Source organism: Anabrus simplex, chromosome 6, assembly GCF_040414725.1.
Source record: "Anabrus simplex isolate iqAnaSimp1 chromosome 6, ASM4041472v1, whole genome shotgun sequence".
In the NCBI taxonomy this organism is placed as follows: Eukaryota; Metazoa; Arthropoda; class Insecta; order Orthoptera; family Tettigoniidae; genus Anabrus; species Anabrus simplex.
Genome location: NC_090270.1, coordinates 23,733,574 through 23,757,204, shown reverse-complemented (window position 1 = coordinate 23,757,204; position 23,631 = coordinate 23,733,574). Strand labels below are relative to the sequence as shown.

At 41.3% G+C, this 23,631-nt stretch overlaps 1 protein-coding gene across 2 annotated transcripts in view; it reads right to left on the bottom strand.

Moving 5' to 3' along the window:
- The window catches only part of LOC136875423 (5-oxoprolinase), a 352,212-nt gene that overhangs the window by 112,971 nt on the left and 215,610 nt on the right, over nucleotides 1-23,631 (bottom strand). For both annotated transcript variants that reach the window (XM_067148979.2, XM_067148980.2), the window contains exon 19: nucleotides 20,533-20,630. In XM_067148979.2, the coding sequence (XP_067005080.2) occupies nucleotides 20,533-20,630 (98 nt within the window). The remainder of the gene's footprint in view (nucleotides 1-20,532; nucleotides 20,631-23,631) is intronic.

The window sequence follows — 23,631 nt, the reverse complement described above, 5'->3', positions numbered from 1 at the left end:
TTAATGGAACGTGAACCAATCTACTTTTCCACAATTTTGTATCCTAGTAAGGAGCACGACTGAACTTATTTAGCAGATGAAGTTGCTTGCTTGTATTCCCAGAATCTCTTCATTATTATTATTATTATTATTATTATTATTATTATTATTATTGTACCGGGTGGTACACCTTTACTCCGCAATTTTAAATCTTCCGCCAATAAATCCTGCTCTACAGGAGAAACTGTGAACTTAAAACTGGATCAACTCATAAGTTTCTCAGAAGATGTCACTACCATAAATTTTGTGTTTACAAAGTTGTCAATACTGTGTGGATTTCAACTTGTTTTGTTTTCCATTAATCAAGAAGTGTGGACATTCTCTCATAGATGTCACCGCCTAAAAACTATGACCATGCACCCTGGTACGACGTAAAATAACCTTATTTGAAGAAATTTTGTATTCATAAGTTTTCTCTTTACTAAATTTCGTTCTTTCATTTGTGGGTTGGCTGTATTAATCTTTTCTTTCCGCCAGTTTTGAATTTAAATTTCTGTAATTAATTTTTGACCAATCATGTGTTTCTTCTTCGATTGTGTGTGTACCTTTAGATGTCAACCAATAAAGAAAGAGGGTGTGGCTTGTTTATTCATGAAAGGTCTCGAATCTTCCCCGAGGGTTTAAAAACTGCTGATTTTCACGGCTCTTCGCCACTTCATCAACATCTAGCTTAGTGTATGGACATGTAGCAGGGGGCGGGAAGCGCCTCTTTCATCAGGCAGCAGCTCTTCAAAAGGTAATGGCCATTTAACATCTTTATTTCTTGCTAGCTCAGCAGCTTTACCCGCGGGGAGGGTCCGAAACCTTTTACAAATGTAACCTATCTTTTCAACATGTAAATTCCTTTCAGTCTCTGTAAAAACTGCAGATATCTGTAACTGTAAATCGGGTATAGAGAGTGCTTTACCCTCTCGAGCTCCCCTTCATTTTGTCTTGAGGTGACTACGTTTTGGTAACTGATTTTCTTCTCTTCCTTAATGTGTTAAAATTTTTCTTATACGAGTCACCTCCATAGTTTGGGAATAGCCCCTGTTTCTTCGGCCTAGTGCCTCTTAGGTTTTAAAAAGATTTCATGTAGGAGTGCAAGTACACGCCTTCATTCATCTTGGTGTTTTGGGCCATTTACTTAACCAATTATTTTTCGGCTAAGGCCCGGTAGGTTGGGTACAAGATACCCCTGTTTCATTGTAAGTTGTGCCTTCATGGCAATCATGTGTAATAGTCTGGCATTGCCTTTAATAGGCTTGAAGAACTGAGAGCAGATCAGCTCTTTCTGGTGTTTGAAAAGCGCCTCTGGGAGGCTTGATGTTAAAAATTGGGAGTAAGTGCTCCATGTTTTGAGGGAATTTCTGCCCTTTTCTAAAATATGTGTTTGGGAGCTGAGAGCTCAGAAATTGTAAAACTTGGGGCTCGAAGCCCAGATTGTTAAATTGTCTCCAAATCTTGGCTTTTCCTGGTCTTGTACCTGATTTGTTGACTTCTTGTTATTTGTTAAACCTTAATATTCTATGTGAAAATTGTTAAGTTTTGCTATTATCGAAAATATAACCTTTAATGAACTTTTAATTCATATTTCGGCCTTGTAGTTAGACCCATTCCAGCCCGCACCTTCTTTCACCTCTGCATTCCACGGGTAACCCCGTAACAATTATTATTATTATTATTATTATTATTATTATTACAACCCACCTGGTGACCATAATCGTAAGGCGTCAAGCGTATATGGTCTGACGCCGTAGTTAGCTGGTGCGAGCCCCGTTGGCGAAAAAAATGTCACCATCAGAATGTTGGCCGGCAGTGTGGTATACAATTTCTAATCACAAGACAGCCTGGCCAAAAACCTAGATTCAGTTCCAAACCTCCCCGCAGTGTAAATATGAAGTGAGGGCATATGACGTTGTTGATGGTGATTCGTCTGTCGGATGAGGACGTTAAGTATTGAGCAGACCCCTTAGTGCTATTCGAAAGGAGTAGGCTATGTGCCGGCACCGGGGTTCGCCATCTTCCTGCCTACTATATCACGTCATTCATTTCAGGTTGACGTCAGGAAGGGCATCCATTCGTAAAAACTCGCTAGGAAGATTCATCTCACTTCATACCCGATCCAGTAGAGAAACATCCATGCATGCAAGTATGAATTATTACACCACAGACGTCTTCCTCTCGTTATGTAAGGTAGCATTTTATTGCAACGTATCAATGCTTGCTATCCTCGTGTTATTGCGATTTATTCTTGATACAGGATGCCATAATTTACTCTGAATGGTGTTCGATGACAAGCAAGTAAAGAACTATCTTTCACATCGTATAAATAAAAGAGTAAACCACAGAGATACGATCTAATGCGACTGTTACCGCATCGAAGATAAATTTGTCATCAAATAACTTCGTTGTTCACTTTCCACCACTTGTGTTTATTGGCTGTGACAGTACAAGACTTCAAATAATGCGTATTGGGCGCCTATTAGTTGGGAATAACATACAATGACTGACAGAGCAGATGCAACACCTAGAAGGAGTGGTCAGAACTTTATGCCAATTGCAGGGTAGACTGACGTCACTGAAGTATGCTCATGATGTGAAATGCGCCGCTGTGCTGCGCACGTAGCGAACGATAAATGGGACACGGCGTTGGCGAATGGCCCACTTCGTACCGTGATTTCTCAGCCGACAGTCATTGTAGAACGTGTTGTCGTGTGCCACAGGACACGTGTATAGCTAAGAATGCCAGGCCGTCGTCAACGGAGGCATTTCCAGCAGACAGACGACTTTACGAGGGGTATGGTGATCGGGCTGAGAAGGGCAGGTTGGTCGCTTCGTCAAATCGCAGCCGATACCCATAGGGATGTGTCCACGGTGCAGCGCCTGTGGCAAAGATGGTTGGCGCAGGGACATGTGGCACGTGCGAGGGGACCAGGCGCAGCCCGAGTGACGTCAGCACGCGAGGATCGGCACATCCGCCGCCAAGCGGTGGCAGCCCCGCACGCCACGTCAACCGCCATTCTTCAGCATGTGCAAGACGGTTCTAGGACATTTCGTACCACGGACATTTCGTACCACCGGACATTTCGTACCACTTGACCGGATAATTACCTGCGAAGTGTCAGTTAAATATTCAGGAGAGGACATTCCGTACCACTTGAAAGAGAATGGCAGTATGGCGAAGTAAAATCGATTTCCTAATGAATGTATTCATTTGTATACCCATTGTCCACTACTGGCGCAGGAGCATCCGCACGGTGTGACCACTGCTGATGTTAACCTTCCGACGGACGCAACTGATTTGATTGGTGCACGTGTTGATTTTTATCTCGTATTCGACATTCCACCTTTCAGTAGTATCGTGTTTCCGCGTGATGTTCAAGCCCATATCGGCCAGTTAATCAGAATCTTTTATTTTACTTACTTGATAATGAAATAGTACAGGAGTTTATGAATATTCACAATAGTAGTGCCCGTCAGGCACGTTGCGCCCGAACACGATGTATATTCTATTGTATTGTATTGTTTTGTTTCAGGCTTTATACTTCAAAAATGTCGACTTTCTTATGATATCTACGTAAACATAAGTGATAAGTATAGTTTAAAGGGCAATTGTTAAAACAATATAAAAGTTTTCTTCAGCAAATTTTGTATTTTTTTTTTTTTTTCTGATTTCTAAAGTCAGGCTCATTACGCCCGCTGGCGTGGACACGGAATTCCAATTTGACATCCAGTGGTACGAATTGTCCTGACGTAAATATCTGGGGATTACCGGAAAACCGTTCGCACGTAGATAATGACCTAGGTGGTACGAAATGTCTTCAAAAATCATGTGGTACGGAATGTCCGTGGTACGAAATGTCCGGACACCGTGCAAGACACCCTGGCTGTTCCAATATCGACCAGAACAATTTCCCGTCGATTGGTTGAAGGAGGTTTGCACTCCCGGCGTCCGCTCAGAAGACTACCATTGACTCCACAGCATAGACGTGCACGCCTGGCATGGTGCCGGGCTAGAGCGACTTGGATGAGGGAATAGCGGAACGTCGTGTTCTCCGATGCTCTGTCAGTGATAGTCACCGCAGACGAGTGTGGCGTCGGCGTGGAGAAAGGTCAAATCCGGCAGTAACTGTGGAGCGCCCTACCACTAGACAACGCGGCATCATGGTTTGGGGCGCTATTGCGTATGATTCCACGTCACCTCTAGTGCGTATTCAAGGCACGTTAAATGCCCACCGCTACGTGCAGCATGTGCTGCGGCCGGTGGCACTCCCGTACCTTCAGGGGCTGCCCAATGCTCTGTTTCAGCAGGATAATGCCCGCCCACACACTGCTCGCATCTCCCAACAGGCTCTACGAGGTGTACAGATGCTTCCGTGGCCAGCGTACTCTCCGGATCTCTCACCAATCGAACACGTGTGGGATCTCATTGGACGCCGTTTGCAAACTCTGCCCCAGCCTCGTACGGACGACCAACTGTGGCAAATGGTTGACAGAGAATGGAGAACCATCCCTCAGGACACCATCCGCACTCTTATTGACTCTGTACCTCGACGTGTTTCTGCGTGCATCGCCGCTCGCGGTGCTCCTACATCCTACTGAGTCGATGCCGTGCGCATTGTGTAACCTGCATATCGGTTTGAAATAAACATCAATTATTCGTCCGTGCCGTCTCTGTTTTTTCCCCAACTTTCATCCCTTTCGAACCACTCCTTCTTGGTGTTGCATTTGCTCTGTCAGTCAGTGTACTAAAATAAAAAATAAAAAAAGAAACCACTTTTCCCTTTGCGAAAATCAAATGATTATAAATATGTCTCCCGGTCAGAACCATCCATTCATGGCTGCTAATTTCACATGGCCACCAGCCGTAAGAAACACAGCCTGCCTGTAGGTTGCTGTGGTTACACTTGCGTCACACATTTTGTCGCGTCACATAATATAAATTTTCGGATGACGGCCCATCCATAACAGCCCTTACAACAGATCGCTTATCTATCGTCGTTGTCGACAGAATTACCAGCTTCCCACATACCAATCCTCCCGCCAACCTTAAAATTCTGTCAGTAGCGGGAATCGATCCCGGTCCTCCGAGGACAGCAGCTAATAGCGCTAACCGTTACGCTAAGGAGGTGGACAATACAGCTTGATGACATTTCATCGCAGAGGTGACGAATATCTTCCTGTAGTATACTATAGTGTTCCAAGTCCCTTGCACCTGTTGTCGCAACTGTGCAAGGTGCAGCTGGTGGCTCAGACATGTCCCAAACATGTGAAATGGGAGAAAAGTCTGGCGATCGTGCTGGCCTAGGCAGTTGTCGAACACCACAAGAAGCACGTTACGTAATAGCAGTAGGACGTGGGAGAGCAGTATCTTGCTGAAACAGAACACATCTTTCTGTTTCAGGAATGGCAGCAGGACAGATCAACAAAGTCCTGAATATAGCAGGTACTGTTTAACAGACCCTCCACAAATACCGAAGGTGAAGAGGAATAATAGCTTATTGCGCACCGCACAGGAATTGTATCCATATAGAGGCGGTGAGTACACTCTGGAAGACCCCCTGTGGGTGGAGAGCGGTAGAGTAACAACCATGGTATATACTGCCTGCCTTAAGAGGTGACTAAAAGGGGCCCTAAGGTCCCTCAACTAGAAAGCGCGGGTAGCAACCACGGAGCCCTAGCTGATTCTACTCACTTGTGTCAGTCTCCTCACTTTAATCGTTCCTATCCGACATCTTGCCGGTCAACTCTTATTCTGTTCTATTGCGAGGCCTAGGGAATCTTTCATTTTCACACCCGTTGTGACTCCTCCTTTCCTTTTACTGATAACTTCATTCTTTGAAATGTGGAAACTCTTCCATTTTCCCTCTGATTACTGTTAATAGAGGATGGTTATCCAGCTGTACTTCTTCTTAAAACAGTAATCAACCACCACCACCACTCTAGAAAGTCGACGTCGTACATAGAAACGGCTATCACTTGCATGAGGCAGGACCTGCTCTCATCGCTAATAACAAGGAGCGCCATTCCAATCTCCGGGTGATCTTTGCCCGACACTACAGGAGACCGTACACCGCGGTGTTGTGGCCGGGCATAAGGCATACGTGTTCGTAGTCCTGGTGAAAGACTCTTCACAATGGTACATGTGTCATAATTATTTGCTTGGATCTCTGCTGCGGATTAGTTTTTAATTTCTTTCCTAGTGGTTTAACATCGCATGAACACACTGAAGGTCTTCCCCCACGCAGGGATGGAAAAGGGCTAGGACTGAGTAGCGGGTGGCCTTAATTAAGATACAGTCCCAGTCCAGCATTTGCCTTGTGTGAAAAAGAGGAAACCACGGAAAACCATCTTCAGAGCTCCCGATGGTGGGATTCAAATCCATCGTCTTCCGAATGCAAGTTCACAGCTACGCGACCCTAACTGCGCGGTCAAATCGCTCGGTGTGCATTAGTCACGGTCTGCCAGTGATGCTCTAACAATATGCCGATCTCAACATTCGACTGTACTACGCAGCCATCCCGAACATTTAACGGGTATGGACCTGTTAATAATAATTTCGTGTGGCTATTTCTAGCCTAGTGAAGCCCTTGTAAGGCAGACCCTCCGATGAGGGTGGGCGGCATCTGCCATGTAGGTAACTGCGTGTTATTGTGGTGGAGGATAGTGTTATGTGTGGTGTGTGAGTTGCAGCCATGTTGCGGACAGCACAAACACCCAGTCCCTGAGCCAAGGAAATTAACCATTTAAGATTAAAATCTCCGACCCAGCCGAAAATCGAACTCGGGGCCCTCTGGACCAAAGGCCAGTACGCTAACCATTTAGCCATGGAGCCGGACATGGACAACTCACCTCTTTCGAGTGCAATTAAATAAATACGGTAATTCGATATATCACTGTGTTTCCTTCCGTTCACTTTATCTGATTCTCCTCAAGGCTAAGGCGGCGTAACTGCCATAATTCAGCCAGCTGGATGATGAACCATACTCCATCATTCTTTTATACCCAAACCTTCAGTGTGGTTACTCACAAGGGAACATCGACAATTGTTAAGTCGCCGATCGCGATGAAACTTGGAAAACACATTGAGGTACCCGCAAAAAAAGACGTGTGCATCAATTTTGGGTGCCAACATTCATTAGGGCGTTAACCAAGGGGCCTAAACGTTGCGACATTTCAAATTCCGCGCGATTAGCGATGAATACCTGCTGGCCAATGCTATCCGGTACACTGCGTGCCTGAGGACACGCCTCTTGCACCTCCTCCCCTCCCCACTCGAACTGGATCGCCCCCGCACGTTTCCCTCCTCCCCGCGCTTGCCGGCTGCTTAGCTGTTGAACGGGGCCGGCTCTATACCTTGCTCCTTTTCGTACTATAATTATTGAAATCCTTAACGTTCCGTTTCACACATAATGATAATACATAACCTAAACTAATATACCCATATTTATTCAAATATTATATTTTCATTCCTATTAATTCCGGTGAGTTGTCACATTCGTGGGTACAACTCCGAGTTAAATACCACCGGGCGTGGTCAAACGTGGGATGGGGTACCACGTCCTACCTACGCTTAAATTATTATTTACTTCTAAAACGCCTTAAAGCTGTCGGTAGTGTCCTTTAGAGTGGACATACATATGGAATTAATTAAATTAAATCACTCACCACTAAATAAATCTCCCACCTTTAAACAACGTTAAATATCTTGAAATTACGTGCCCGGGTAGAGGATCTCAATGAATGTAATGAGATTCGGTACCTCGAGATATCAAAACCTGGTTATAGGTCCAGATCTTCTTTTTATGTCCCCTTCCCCCCACCCCCCCCCCCCCCATTTTGTGTACGCTCATAACGAAAGGACATCACGGAGGACAACAGCAACAATTATAAACCCCGAGTTTGAAACTACTGGTATTTTTCGTATTGCGTACTCTGGTATAAGGAATAGGCCTATAGCTAGAATGTTTTTATTTGTGCTTGTACTGAACGATTTATTTATGTTTTGCAGTGACAGGCACAACACATTTCAATTGCAGCAAATGTTGTCGAATATAAATTAATTTAATGCATAGGCAACTTCGATATGAGTATGACATGGAATGTAGTAAAGTTTGACGTAATAAGAAAAGCCTTGAAACATAAAAAAAGGTGTGCATTTATATATGCAATAGATATACAGTAATCACAGGCAGACCTGTAGTCTTACTGTACCGGTACTTTTGCGTTATAGCTGACGAAGGTCTATGTATTCAACAAGTACCGATATTAAAGTATCACACTACAGTCTTCTGGGTATAATGGCAGTTACATACGCAAAAAGTTAAATGGCTATTGTACGAACTGGTACAACAACAAACAATTACAAGGCAACACAATAAATGACTCCATATACATTGCATCGGGCCAACTCCCCGTCAATAACTGATAGTAAACAAAAACAATCTTTGGTCTATTCGAAACATTAAAAAATAGTGAAAAGAAAACGGAAAACAAAACACAATTAAAAACAGGCACCGTACTTTTTTTTTGCTAACTGCTTTACGTTGCACCGACACAGATAGGTCTTACGGCGACGATGGGATAGGAAAGGCCTAGGAGTTGGAAGGAAGCGGCCGTGGCCTTAATTAAGGTACAACTCCAGCATTTGCCTGGTGTGAAAATGGGAAACCACGGAAAACCATCTTCAGGGCTGCCGACAGTGGGGTTAGAACCCACTATGTCCTGGATGCAAGCTCACAGCCGCGCACCTCTAACTGCACGGCCAAGTCGCCTGGTGCAAACGTTTTCATAAATATTTCAGAAAACGTAAACTGACTAATACAATGTGGAAATTACAAAGGAGAGATGTGAGGAAGGCTGATAGAGTATGCAAAGTGCAGCACCGGTTCTCTTCGACAACTAAGAAGACGGGCAGGCGCGGGGAGAAGGGAAACGTGCGGTGGCGAACCAGAAGGAGGGGCGGAGGTGTGTAGGGGAGGAGGTGCAGAGGCGTGTCTCTAGGCCCCCAGAGTGTGCTGGCTTAGCATTGGCCAGTAGGTATTCATCGCTGATCGTGCGGAATTTGAAATGTCGCAACTTTTAGGCCCCTTAGTTAACGCCCTAATAAATGTTGGCACCCAAAATTGATGCCGACATCTTTTTCACTTGTACCTCAATGTGTTATCCAAGTTTCATCGCGATCGGCGACTTAACCATGGCTGATGTTCCCTTGTCAGAGAGCACTCTGTAAGAAGCCATTCACCATGTTGATTTATCATGTTAGTACTCGTACGCGTGGACTGGTTCCGTGCATTTTGTCCTCAACAATCAACTTTGGAAGACTACCTTCTCGGCGTATTGTATGTCCAAAATGCGTATGATACACTGACAGACTTTTCAAGACTGACGAACTTTCATCTGAAGTTGGTTCAGAATCGACGTATTCGTGCGAAGAGCATTTTCCCTTCAGCTGAAACTTTCCATTCGTGCATGATCACGTTGTAGGATGGCCCATATCTCAACGCCATAAGAAAATTTACGGAGAAGACCAAGCACCTTTGTACTGATGGTGATTTGATCATCTTTCTCAATCTTCTGCAGACAGATCATAGCTATCTTTGCTATTTTTCGATCGTTCGTTTCATTTCATCTGTGGAGCCACCAGAATTGGGCAATAAGAAGCCTCACATCCTTTATTTATAACTAGCATGTGCCCGCAGTTTCGCCCACAGTTATTAATTAAACCACATTAGATGTTTCTAAACTGTTGATTTAGAAGGAAAAGAAAATATATATTTATTAACACACATTGTTTTTACATGAATTGCATGAAAGACATTATCATAATTCATCTTCCTTCCAGGTATTGCGCCATGTGTCCCGTTACGGTCTTGCATTTTCCCTCCATCTCTTCATCGGACGTCCTACAGATCTTTTTCCTCTGGGCTGGTATTGAAGAATCTCTTTTGGCAATCTACCAGGTTCCATGCTTTGTATATGACGTTCCCAGCTTTCCTGATAGCTGTAGATGTAGTCAGTTATCGGTTGTACTTTCAGTTCTTTTAGCACCTCTTCATTCCTTTTAAGATCTCATTTCGTATACCCTGCTGTACGATGCGTGAATGTCATTTCTCATGCTGTAATTCGAGACAAGTCTTGAGATGTTAATGTCCATGCCACAGATCCATAGCAAAGTGTTGATTTAGCTAGGGTATTATAAAGGCGCAATCGGGTATGTTTCTTAACAAGTGAAGGTTTCATGATATTGTTTATTATTCCTGTAGTTTTTGTGAATTTGTTAATTTTTGCTGGAATATATATAATTCTTATTGGTATGATAAGTTGTACCCGAGAAAATTGAACACATTTACTCTTTCCAATGTTGTATTATCTAAACATATTTTACTAGGAATTGAAAGTCATTAATTTATTTTAAATTATATTGTTACTTTTAATGTTGTCCGACTCGTTGGCTGAATGGTCAGCATACTGGCCTTCGGTTCAGAGGGTCCCGGGTTCGATTCTCGGCCGGGTCGGGGATTTTAACCTTAATTGGTTAATTCCAGTGGCCCGGGGGCTGGGCGTTTGTGCTGTCCCCAACATCCCTGCAACTCACACACCACACATCACACTATCCTCCACCACAATAACACGCAGTTACCTACAAATGGCAGATGCCGCCCACCCTCATCGGAGGGTCTGCCTTACAAGGGCTGCACTCGGCTAGAAATAGCCACACGAAATTAATTTATTACTTTTAATGTTTAAATTACCGGGTTGGGGGATGGTACAAATAATATTAATACAATATAAAATATAATTTTATATGTAAAACAAACTAATTTTTCCTTATGTAACTTCCGAGTAAACTATATTAAGTGTCTGTCCCTTTGGAGCTAAAACACATAGTTGGAAAGGGGTCCGAATACACCTCGAAGCCGGGTTTTTCATTTTCGCTTTCGTTGGTAAGTTATGAACGAAAAACTGTCAGAAAACGTGTGTTGAGATATGACAATCCAACGTGCTGTTACATAAGATAGGTAATACAAGTCGAGGAGCCATTTTAAGTCCATTGTGTAGGAAGCCATTTTCAGTCCACATTCAAAATTTCAGATCTCTGCATGCCATAGATCTGGCTTGGGCATCGCACACACACAAACAAACACTTCCTTTCTTTTTAAGTTCTATTTGGGCCTGCTATGGACCACATGGTTCTTATCTCTAGCAGCTTTCTTCTTTGACCAGTACTCCTTCATTCTTACACTGTGAATGTCTTTTCGCTCCCGAGTCCATTTCACACCTCCTCCCAGACATACTGTCTTTTCTGTCAGTGACTGGAGAGAGTTTGATGTTCTGATCAACGTTCTGTACCTATTCCTGTCATAGATTTCACTGGGAGCAACGTCCAATTCTTGAAGGTCTTTTCTGACAAGTCTTGCCCACTTGGCATTAGTTGCTTTCCCTCTAGAGATGGAGTAGAAGATTCTGGAGGTGAGCCTCTGACTGTCCATTCTCATGACATGACCATAAAAGTTCAATCTCCTCTTCCTCATAGATGTTGTAATGCTCTCCAATTGTTGGTACAGTTCGTTCTTGTGCCTGATTCTGTACTTGCCTTCTTCTGTAATAGGGCCCATGATTTTTCTCAGGATCTTCCTTTCCCTCAGCTCCAGTTTTCTAAGTTCCCTTTTCTTACCATGTTTAGGCATTCTGAGGCGTATAGTATTGATGGTCTCACTACAGTAATGTTATTGGATTTACGACCCACTAAGTACTTATATGGTTTTCGGAGACACCAATGTGCCGAAATTTAGTCCCGTAGGAGATCTTTAATGGCCAGTAAATTTACCGACACGAGGCTGACATATTTGAACACACCGGACTGAGCCAGGATCAAACCTGCCAAGTTGGAGTCAGAAGGTCAGCGTCATTCAGCCCGGCCTTTATTTATTTAATTCATACTTCGACAATATGGACTTTATACAGATCATTCTTCACATTCTTTTCTAGTAATTTGCTCTGGTGGTATGGTATGCCAAGTCACATCCTCAATAGAAGAATTTAGTATAAAGTGCTTCATATCAATAAATACCAACTTGTCACATGCAGAAATGTAGCAGTCTTCATTTGACAGTGACAGTGTGTAAAATGCGCCAAATACTTAAAAGAGACAGTATGTTTAACTGAACATTAATAAGTAGCAGAAACAGTGAGCGAGTAGACTTATAGTGTGCTATGATGACATTCTGAGCATACTGTACTGTACATAGCTTGGTATAGTATTTGTTTGTTTTTTGTAATTTTTTCTTCCATTTGTTTTGGGCCTGTATGAACAGCAGGTTAACAACTTCAATACCTAAACTCATTTAAATTCATCTTCTTCATTCCTTTCATCTTCTAAGAAAACTACCCTTGAAAGTGTCCTTCCCAATTTCCCCTTAGATACCATTTGTCTAAAACGGTTCTTTTGATGAAACATTGATAAATCATTGCAACAATGAAACAACCAAAAACCAAACCCCATGGCGCAACAGCCCTGAAGAGCCCTGAAGTGTCATGTGGTCAGTGTGACGAATCCTCTTGGCCATTATTCTTTGCTTTCTAGACCGGGCCCACCATCTCACCGTCAGATAGCTCCTCAACTGTAATCACATAGGTTAAGTGGAATTCGAACCAACCCTCAGATCCAGATAAAAAATCCCTGACCCGGACAGGAATCGAACCCTGGAGCCTCCGGGTGAGAGGCAGAAACGCTACCCCCACACTGTGAGGCCGGCGTATCAAGAACACAATGTAGAGTATCTGAGATATTGCTTCAGAAAACTTTCTTTTTTCATAAGTGTTAATAGGATCTACCATTGCTAAAGCTTTGAAAGAAGATTTTCTTGCTCACGAAGAAATCCATGGAGACTCAAAAACAGGCAGCACAAAGGCATACTGAAATGACAGCCAACAACCCTGAGTCCAGAATAGGAACTACTATAGACCCAACTGTAAGAACAGATACCTTACGACCATCTGATGTGCATACTCAGAAATGCTCCATCTATAATTCAACCATTTCTTATTACCAGTTAAAGTAACAGCTTGACAATATTCAGGACGTCAATTTGATCGTCGATGCAAGACATATGATCCCAGGCTTCTTCACAAATTTCTCCAAGGAATCCCATCTGGGCAGTATCTTTTTTCTAAGAACTGTAAGTACTGCTCTAAAGAGCTCAATTGCAGTCTCATAATCACGAGGAGGCGAAATACTATAATATAGCAAATTATAGAAGCATCTTTTCACACAGAGACGGCAAAGCTGGAGGTGGCTTAGGTATTTACATTTCGCACTGTTGGAAAGCAAATGTGAAAATGAATTGTGAACTTGATCATAGCTTGATATGGGTTGAAATTTATAGGGATAAATTTAGTAGTAGTAAATATAAAAGTATTGATTTAATTGTGGGATATAACCCAAATAGGAATAATGCCATGCCATTTCTAGCATCCCTCGAAAATTTTCTAAGTAAAACAACTAACAATTTATGCCTATTTTTGGGTGACATGAATATTGATATCTTAACTAGTGACCAACTAAAAAGAAAATACATGAACCTGCTTTCTTGCTATGATTTCAAGCAATGCAATAATGTATATCCAACACGAATATGTGATACCACAAGCACTTTAATAGATCATGTGTCTATAAATAATTCTGGAATATATTATTATTTATCAAATGTTGGTAGCTATATAAGTGACCATAATATATTAATATTTGATATTCTTTTGCCAAATTCTAAATCTCCATCACAATCACTTGAACTGAAAAGGCTGAAAGCAACTAATGTAGACCAAAATAATGATAGACCTGAAAGTAGTAATATCACTGAACATAACACAAAAGTCATAAACAACACTACTAGTAGAATTGACATAATATATAATTCCCTTATTGACCAGCTACCGCTTGGTACACAAAAACAGAAAGCACAAAGTCATCAAACATAAAGAACTGGTAGCTTGCCATGGATATCTTCTGAACTTCTCAGCCTCATTAAGCGACGTGATGTTTTACATGCAAACCTTAAAAATCCCACCCTAAAGAATAACATCAATCTCAATCAGGAATATCGCAGGTGTAGAAACAATGTGACAAATCTAAAAAGGAGCTTAAAAAACAAATATTACTCTGAAAAATTTAGAATTCATAACAAGAACCCAAAGGAAACGTGGAAAATAATCAATGAAATCATACATAACAGAAAAACAACAAAAGGCGATAATTGTACTTCTCTAGAAATAGATAACAAGGTAATTACAGACAGTCAGGAAATATGTGAATCATTAAATTTATATTTTACAAATATTGCTAAAACCCTGGCTTCAGCAATCCCTCCCCAGAGCACTGAAACACTTGCGGTTCCTAGTTACTTGAACTCATTTTACCTATATCCAACTGATGAAACAGAAGTAAGATCTATAATATCAAATCTAAAAAACAAGAGTAGCTGTGGGCAGGATGGTATAACTGCCAACTTTCTAAAAGAATTCCAGGATTCTTTAAATGGGATGCTAACAGATATCATTAATGAATCCTTGGCATCTGGTACATTACCTAGTGAGCTAAAAGTAGCTAAAGTAGTTCCTGTCTTCAAGGGTGGGGATGGGAGGAATCCTAGTAACTATAGGCCTATCTGTATTCTTTCCATAATCTCCAAAATATTAGAAACTATTGTTAAAAAGAGACTTCTCACTTTTTTAAACAAAAATAATTTATTTTACAATGCACAATATGGCTTTCATGAGAACTCTAACACTGAAATAGCAACCGTAGATCTCATAAATATGCTGCAAGAGTCAATAGATTTTAATAGTTTTGCTGGTGGGTTGTTTATAGATCTAAAGAAGGCCTTTGATACAGTGGACCATGAAAGACTGTTAGCTAAATTAGAGAGAGCAGGAGTTCGTGGTGTTGCATTGAAGTGGTTTGATAATTATCTGTCCGATAGAAAACAGTATGTAGTGCTGAATAACTGTAGGAGCTCAGCAATTAGGGTAACCCATGGCGTTCCACAGGGGTCAGTATTAGGGCCGATTCTCTTCCTAGTCTACATCAATGATATTGCAACTTGCCGCTTGAAAGGACGTATCACACTGTATGCCGACGACACAAACTTGTTCTATACTGGTAGTAATATAGACTCCATTGTTAAGGATATGCAGGAAGACCTCAATACTCTGTGCTTTTGGTTTCAAGCAAATAAATTAACTATTAATGTGCAAAAGACTAATTATATGATAATGACAAAACAAGGTCAGAATGAAATCCCACACAGTAAAATATATATGCAGAATACTGAAATAAAACTAGTTAGAACTGTCAAATATCTTGGGTTGGTGATTGATAGGAACTTGAACTGGACAGACCATGTTGAATACATTACTAAAAAGATCACACCTGTTGCAGGAATTTTAAAGAAACTTAGTTATCTTATCCCACAATATCTTCTAAAACACATCTACTACTCTTTAATTCATAGTCACCTACAATATTTGAATGTAATCTGGATGCGCTGTAAGAAGTCCGACTTGAATGAGCTAATGGTAGTACAAAATAGAGCTGTTAGAAATATACTTAATCTTCCCTACTTAACACCAATAAAATATCTATACCTAAGTGCTAAAATACCACCCCTAAGCATGAGTGCAGAATTCAATACAGCTGTACTCATGTATAAAATAAAACATAAATTTATACAACTCAACACTACATATACTCTGAATTCTGACAACCATCCATATAGTACTAGGCATGCAAAAGACTTTGCCTTATACAATGTTTGCTCTTATAAATATGGTATAAACAGCTTGAAGTTCTCTGCGATCCAGTTATTTAATAATATCCCTGTGGAGATAAAAACAGCACCAACTTTGGCAAAATTCAAACAAAGAGTCAAGCATTATTTTTGGGAAAGGTACAGTGCTGTTTAAATCAAAATATCAGTTGTCATTTAAGGCATTCTCCCAAACAATCTTGCAAACTGTCCGGAACTATTCTTGTATCTCTACAACTTTTATGTTATGTAAATGTAAATACTCTGTAATCTGTTCTTGTACCTCTGCAACTCTGTGTTATGTATATATACTGTAAATACCCTGTAATCAATTCCTGTACGTCTGCAACTTTTGTGTAATGTAATTGTAAATAATCTGAAATCTATTCTTGTACTTCAGCAACTCTTATGTAAATGAAAATACTCCATAATCCATTCTTGAACCTTTGCAACTTTCATGTTATGTAAATGTAAATACAGTCAGAAATAATTCTCTGTAATCCTCATATTGATGATGTACATATTTTATATATTGTATGTGTTTATATGTTCAACTATTTACTAATTATCTTATATACACAAACTATATTTTGATGTGTAAGTGCCCGCCAGTATGTAATGTCCTGTACAATTCCTATGTATGAGCCTGCAGGCTCGTTGGAATTAATTGAAATAAATGAATGAATGAATAAATTACAAAGCCGTATTTTTAAGAGCTCCCCTCTTACTGTTAATTGTAGAATCATACACTGATGAGTACCTAACTGAATTAGAGATAGCTGGCGTTTTGATGAAATGGCACTGTATTTGGCCCAGTGAAGGTAATAGTGCTCTCGTCAGACCTCACACTGGTGATGCGAGGAACAGTTAAGCAGAGAATGGGTAAAACACAAGATCTCAGCACATCTGATAGTGACCAGATGCCTCTAGATGTATGAGCCATTCCACGTTGGGTGGGGGGCGACAGAATAACATCCACGGTATCTCCTGCCTGTCGTAAGAGGTGACTAAAAGGGCCCCAGGGCCCAGGTTGGCGACCACAGGGCCCTAAGCTCAGTCCTGGCATTGCTTCCACTTACTTGTACCAGGCTCCTTACTTTCATGTATACTATCCGACCTACCTTGGTCAACTCTTGTTTTTTGCGACCCCGACGCTATTGGGTTTCCGAGGGCTAGGAAGTCTTTCATTTTCGCACCCTTCATGGCCCTTGTCTTTCTTTGGCCGATACATTCACTTTTCGAAGTGTCAGAACCCTTCCTTTTTTCTCTCTGATTAGTATTATATAGAGGATGGTTGCCCAGCTGTACTTCCTCTTAAAACAATAATCACCACCTCCATCTCCATGCTGAAGTCGTGCAGGCACAGTGCTTTCCACTGGCCACCATGTCAAGAGGGCATTGTGAGTGTATGGATTAATAATAATAATAATAATAATAATAATAATAATAATAATAATAATAATAATAATAATAATAATAATAATAATAATGTTATTTGGTTTACGTCCCACTAACTACTTTTACGGTTTTCGGAGACGCCGAGGTGCCGGAATTTAGTCCCGCAGGAGTTCTTTTACGTGCCAGTAAATCTACCAACATGAGGCTGACATATTTGAGCACCTTCAAATACCACTGGACTGAGCCAGGATCGAACCTGCCAAGTTGGGGTCAGAAGGCCAGCGCCTCAACCGTCTGAGACACTCAGCCCGGCAATTCAGAAAAACACCACCACTGCCGCAGTGTACACCAAGTTGATGACAGGGGTGATTGCCAAGTAGCTCGGATGATAAGAGGGGATAGATGGGTTACAGTGCAGTAGATCACCTGCAAATCCATGCTAGAGTAACAGCGATATGTGAGCACCTGTACCATCTAAAACAATCTCATCGTAATGGGATACAGAAGCCACTGTCCCCTTGAGGACCTCTCCACACCACACATCACAAGGTACAAAGATACATCACCATTGAACTCTCAAACAATGATAAATAATCACCTGGATAAATGAGTCAAGGTACCAGTTGGTTCACGCTGATGGCAGGGTACGAGTGATTCACCAAGCATGAGGCAATAGATCATTCTTGCTCACAGGGTATATTCAGGCTGGTGAAGGTGGTATCCTCATGTGGAGACTGTTCACATGGCCCCGATACATCTGCCAATGTTCCTCTCAAGCTAATGATAAAGGAATCAGCTGTCGGATAATGTACACCCATAACTTTTGGCGGTTATTGAATATATATAGTGACATATTTTCACATGTTTCTTTACACACTTCAAAACGGCTTTCATCTAAAAATACAACTTTCTTCAAATTTTTTGCAGTCCAGTATGTATAGAGTTTAGCCCATGTCAATCGATTTGTGCACTACGTCTGCCTGAAGCCGCTTCTCTGCTGGTCTGCACGCTCTTCTTCCTGCCTGCAACAGGCTGCGGTGAACTGTTGTAATGTTTTGCCCACTCTTACTTCAATTTTGGTTTGAGTCAACAGCTGAGAGCCTGAGGTTTATTTTACTCTTCCTAATGAGTCTTCTTTTGGAGTAGAATTGAATCTATGACCACAGTTTCCTCAGTGATAAAAAGAACCCAGTTTCTCAGTATCGCTAAAAATTAAATTTGGTGGAACAACAACCCTATGTGGGGGGAGGGGGATGTAGGATAACACCCATGGTAACCCCTGCCTTTCGTAAGAGGTGACTAAAAGGGGCCCCAGGGGTCTTAACTTAGAGGTGTGGGTTGGCGACCACAGAGCACTTATCTGAGTCCTGGCACTGATTCCACTTACTTGTACCAAGCTCCTCGCTTTCATCTATCCTATAAGACTTCCCTTAGTCGACACTTGTTCTTTTTTGACCCCGACAGTATTAGGTTGCAAGGCCCAGGGAGTCTTATTTTCAAGCCCTTCATGGCCATTTTCTTTTGGCCAATATCTTCATTTTTCGAAGTGTTGGACCGCTTTAACTTTCTCTGTCTGTTTTGTTATAATAGAGGATGGTTGCCTAGTTGTACTTCCTCTTAAAACCACCACCACCACCACTCCTACTATAGCAACACCAACACCACATTATGAAGCAATTTGTCTTTGTGTCACAGAGGTAAGCTCCATGAATGTCAATTTTTTAACATTTCTGCAGAGTGGTATCCATCATCAATTTGTAGTATAATACCACCACAAAATACTGAAAACGTATACAACATTACTCAAAGACAGTCAACTAATCACTGTGTTATAAAGAACATCCTAGAGTGTCCATTAATGTTAACACCTACAATCTGTTTGAAAGAGGGAATGCATGATTCAGCAAACATTACTGTATTTATAAAAAGTGTTCGAAATGACCGTATTCGGATCAATTTGCACACTACTGTATTTCTTTTCACCACATCAAAGAGGAAAGTATATTATATGATAGAACTTGGTTATAACATCCAAGGGACCCAATAAATGTTGCCGTTATAAATGAGTGTTGTCGTAACCAAGATTTATGCCTTCAGTCGAGAGAAGTGGAAAATGATGTAGGAAAACTTAATTAGAGCTATTTTATATAGTACATATTTACTTTTAAGCCTGAAATTACAAAATTAAAGCAAATAACCAAACAAAACCAAACCCCATGGCACTACAGACCTTGAAGGGCCTTGACCTGCTCAGCCCGCAAGCCTGCAGATTAAGAGGTGTGGTGTGGTCAGCACAACGAATCCTCTCGGCCGTTATTCTTGGCTTTCTAGACTGGGGCCGCTATCTCACTGTCAGATAGCTTCTCAATTCTAATCACATAGGCTGAGTGGAGCTCGAACCAGCCCTCAGGTCCAGGTAAAAATCCCTGACCTGGCCGGGAATCAAACCCGAGGCTTCCGGATAAGGGACAGGCACGCTACCCCTACACCACGGGGCTGGCAAAGGAAATAACATAAAATTCAAATTTTAGATTTCCTAAACGAGTTTTAACTGTTACAGTACTCACCAAGTTTCTTAATTTAGGAGTAATAATGAGTAATTTTTGTCTGTCTTCTCTTAATTGCACAACAAACACTTTATAAATCATGTTTTATGTTCAGAATTTGCATGACAATATGACTGCACCCTCTCCTAGTTTTGTAGAACATGTTCATACCTCTGATGGCTTCTAAAGCTTCACTAACTAAGGCTAAGAACACTTTCCTTATGAGAAATACTGTATGTTGGTACCACACAACACCTGATGCTATAGACGAGACCTGATGTTACTGTAATGAAGTGCTACTGTATAAAGTAAAAATAAATTGAATAATGCAATATTTTCAACCTTAAAGCTGTACCTCCCTCCATAAGAGGATATCTTAGAGATGCAACTAAGCATGTTTGGTCCACCAGCAGTGCACAACTAAGTCAACCTGCCATGCCACTCTCATTGGTTTCTAACCACTCAGTATGATCACAAGAAGTCTGCGAGACTTTTCACACACTCGTCACTGGGCGGGTATCCTTGGAAAGGATTTCAGGAGATTCTACGTATGATTTGAAAACAAGTATAATAAACTTAAAATTTCTAAGTTGTCCCCATACCAGACAAGGTGACAGAGACAGTCTATCTCACAGCGTGTATTTGTGCCCAGCCCTATAAGTCGTTCATATTTCACATTTGATGTAACTGAAGGATGACAGATGATTCAATGCTTTTCATATGATTATGAAATCTTCAGAAGAGAATAACTGCCTACTCACCCCAGGTTCAACATTGATAGCAGTCTTTCCTCCGAGATTGATAATTCGATCGTCGTTTCTGACAAGTAAATTGAGGCCTTTCTCTCCTGGATGTCCACCTGTAAGACAAGTAACAATAATGAGAAACACCTGAGGAAACCTTGATCCATTATGCAGGATGATTCTTACAGAGATGAAGCTACAAATCTCACTATCTGCGAAGGGAGTTCAATATATAATGCAACACTTGCTTCTTCCTAAAAGCAGGTTGGTTTTATTGAAAATTCAAATACATTGCTACAACACCCTATTTTTCAACATAATCTCCGTTCGATGCTATGGCCTTATGCCTCCATAATGTGAGGGCATGTATGCCTGCATGGTACCACTCGACTGGTCAATGTCAGAGCCAACATCGTGTTCCATCGATAACTTGCCCATCATACACGTAGTGCTGCCACCTATCAGAAATTAATGAAACTCTACAAGACAAAGTGGAAGTATTCAAAGACGTCCCAAAAAAATTCCAATTTTTAAAAACTGCAATTAGCTGAGAAATAAAATGTGTTGCGTTATATATTGATCGCCCCTGATATCTATATTGTATGTATGTCCTTTGGTCCTGTTTCTTGATACAGGGTACAAGATGAGGTGAGATGCATTTATATAACATGTTTTTATGGCCAGATGCCCTTCCTGACTCCAACCTCAGAAGTTAACGAAACTGAAATGAATAATGGTGAACAAAATTGGGTAAGGAGGTGGAATTGACTGTGGCCTGTGAACAGGAACTGTCCTGGCATTTGCCTGGAAGTGAAAATGAGAAACCATAGAAAAACATTCGCAAGACAGCCAATGGTGGAGCTCAAGCGTTTCTGTGGTCGCTGGAGCCACCCACACTCATTTTGGTTTTCACCGAGTTTTAAGGCCACATTCCCTTCCTGACGTCACATGATTTTTGAGATGAAAATCTAAATCCACAATCGACTAGGATTTGAACTTCACTCTTCGTGGTGGAAAGTGAGCTGCTAAGCCACTGAGCTAATCATGCCCCCATGTGCACACACACACACTCTCTCTCTCTCTCTCTCTCTCTCTCTCTCTGTGTGTGTGTGTGTGTGTGTGTATAAAATGCTTATTTCTGCCTACCTTTCACAGCAATACTGAAAAAAAAATATATATATATATATATATATATATTTCAACAGTCGAAATTGCTACCAGATACAGCTCATTACCTCCCCCATGCAATAACCATTTGTGACCAAGATTTTTGAACCTCTTAAGGAAAAATATAGTTCTTTCAGTGAAGTGATTGTATCATCTTCACCGTATTGACACACACAGCTCTGTAAAGCTCCATCTCTTGGCACGAGTTCAAACTATGAAGCTTTAAACTAGATTTACACTTAGGTAAGTAGAATTTTTTATTTATTTTTTATTTTTTTATTTATTTATTTATTTATTTATTTATTTATTTATTTATTTATTTATTTATTTATCATATTGCTTTTAGTGCTGGATGTGTCCAAGGTCATGTTCAGCTCGCCTATTGCAGGTCTTTCTATCTGACTCCCATGGGCGACCAGGCAACCAATGTGTCTGGATGTGGGATGACGATGATGAAAGGAAAGAGTGAAACCCATTTTCAGCACAAAGCTTACTCCTGTCAAATAAAACTAACAGGTCTGCTCAAGGCTTAACATTCAATGAACAAATCACCGGCAACAGCATCATTCCCTCCTGTGGGTGGGGGCGGTAGAATAACATCCACGGAATCCCCCGCCTGTCGTAAGAGGTGACTATTAGGGGTCCCAGGGGCTCTCAACTTGGGAGCATGGGTTGGCGACCATGGGGGCCCTGAGCTGAGTCCTGGCATCACTTCCACTTACTTGTGCCAGGCTCCTCATTTTCATCTATCCTATCCAACCTCCCTTGGTCAACTCTTGTTCTTTTCCAACCCCGATGCTATTAGAGCACTCGAGGCCTAGGGAGTCTTTCATTTTTAAGCCTTTCATGGTACTTGTCTTCCTTAGGCCTATATCTTCATTCTTTGAAGTGTCACATTCCTTCCATCCTCTATAAGGATGATTGCCCAGTTGTACTTCCTCTTAAAACAATAATTACCACCATCAACAGCATCATATGCCCTCACTCCATTTGAACACAGTGGAAAAGTTTAGAATTAAATCCCGGCTTTTGACACGCAATGTAGTTCAATATAAATTATACCATGGATTCATTTCAAATTGCTTCGCACAAGAGCCGGAGGCATTGCTAGAGAAATTAGAAACAATGACTGTGATATGTTTGTACATGCTAAGCAAAACATAATGTGGTGTGTCAAAACATACATAATGGTGTATGGCAGCATTTTCCAGCACCTTTTGTGATGTGAGTGTGTCTTGCATAAACCAAGGAGGGGAAGGTAGATTATCAATGTGTTGGAAATTCTATAAGGCTCTGTTATCCAGAGAATGTAGTTCCATATTTCAACACCACATGCCACAGATCCTGTTTGGTCTCAACGTGTAGCGGTTGAGTTCAGTGTTGTGCAGGCACTAGAGGGTAAAATATTGTTTACGTGAAAACTGAATAGTTGTTAGTACATGCAATAATCATCATCAACATGCCAGACTGCTCTGTGCCAGGTCATAAATCTGGCTATAGTAAAAGGGATGGAGAACATTTATTCAGACTTTTTTTTAAACACATTTTTTCGGCTTCTTAGGATGACAGTTAACACTCGTCAGCCTTTCTGGATTTCTAGTATTCCTTCATCTCGACGGAGAACACAGTTCTTTGCTCTGCGAACCATTTTGCGCCAGCCTCTCTTCTCTCTCTTTCTGAAATATTTTTAACCTGTGTACCCAGGTCCTGAACATCCTTACTTCTTTCTTGAACCAGTGTCTCAGAGACACCAGACAGATCTTCCTTCTCTCCGGTTGCCTATAGAGTGGTATAATTCTAAGACATGAGAAGAAAAATAATTCTTTGAGATATTCTGGTGTTAGGCATTTGAGATAGATGACTGTAAAACTTAAGATGGTATTTTACACAACAAGTTAAAGGTTTCCAAATTAACAGGGCAATTCTTTGACCTCGGGCAATATTCCCTCT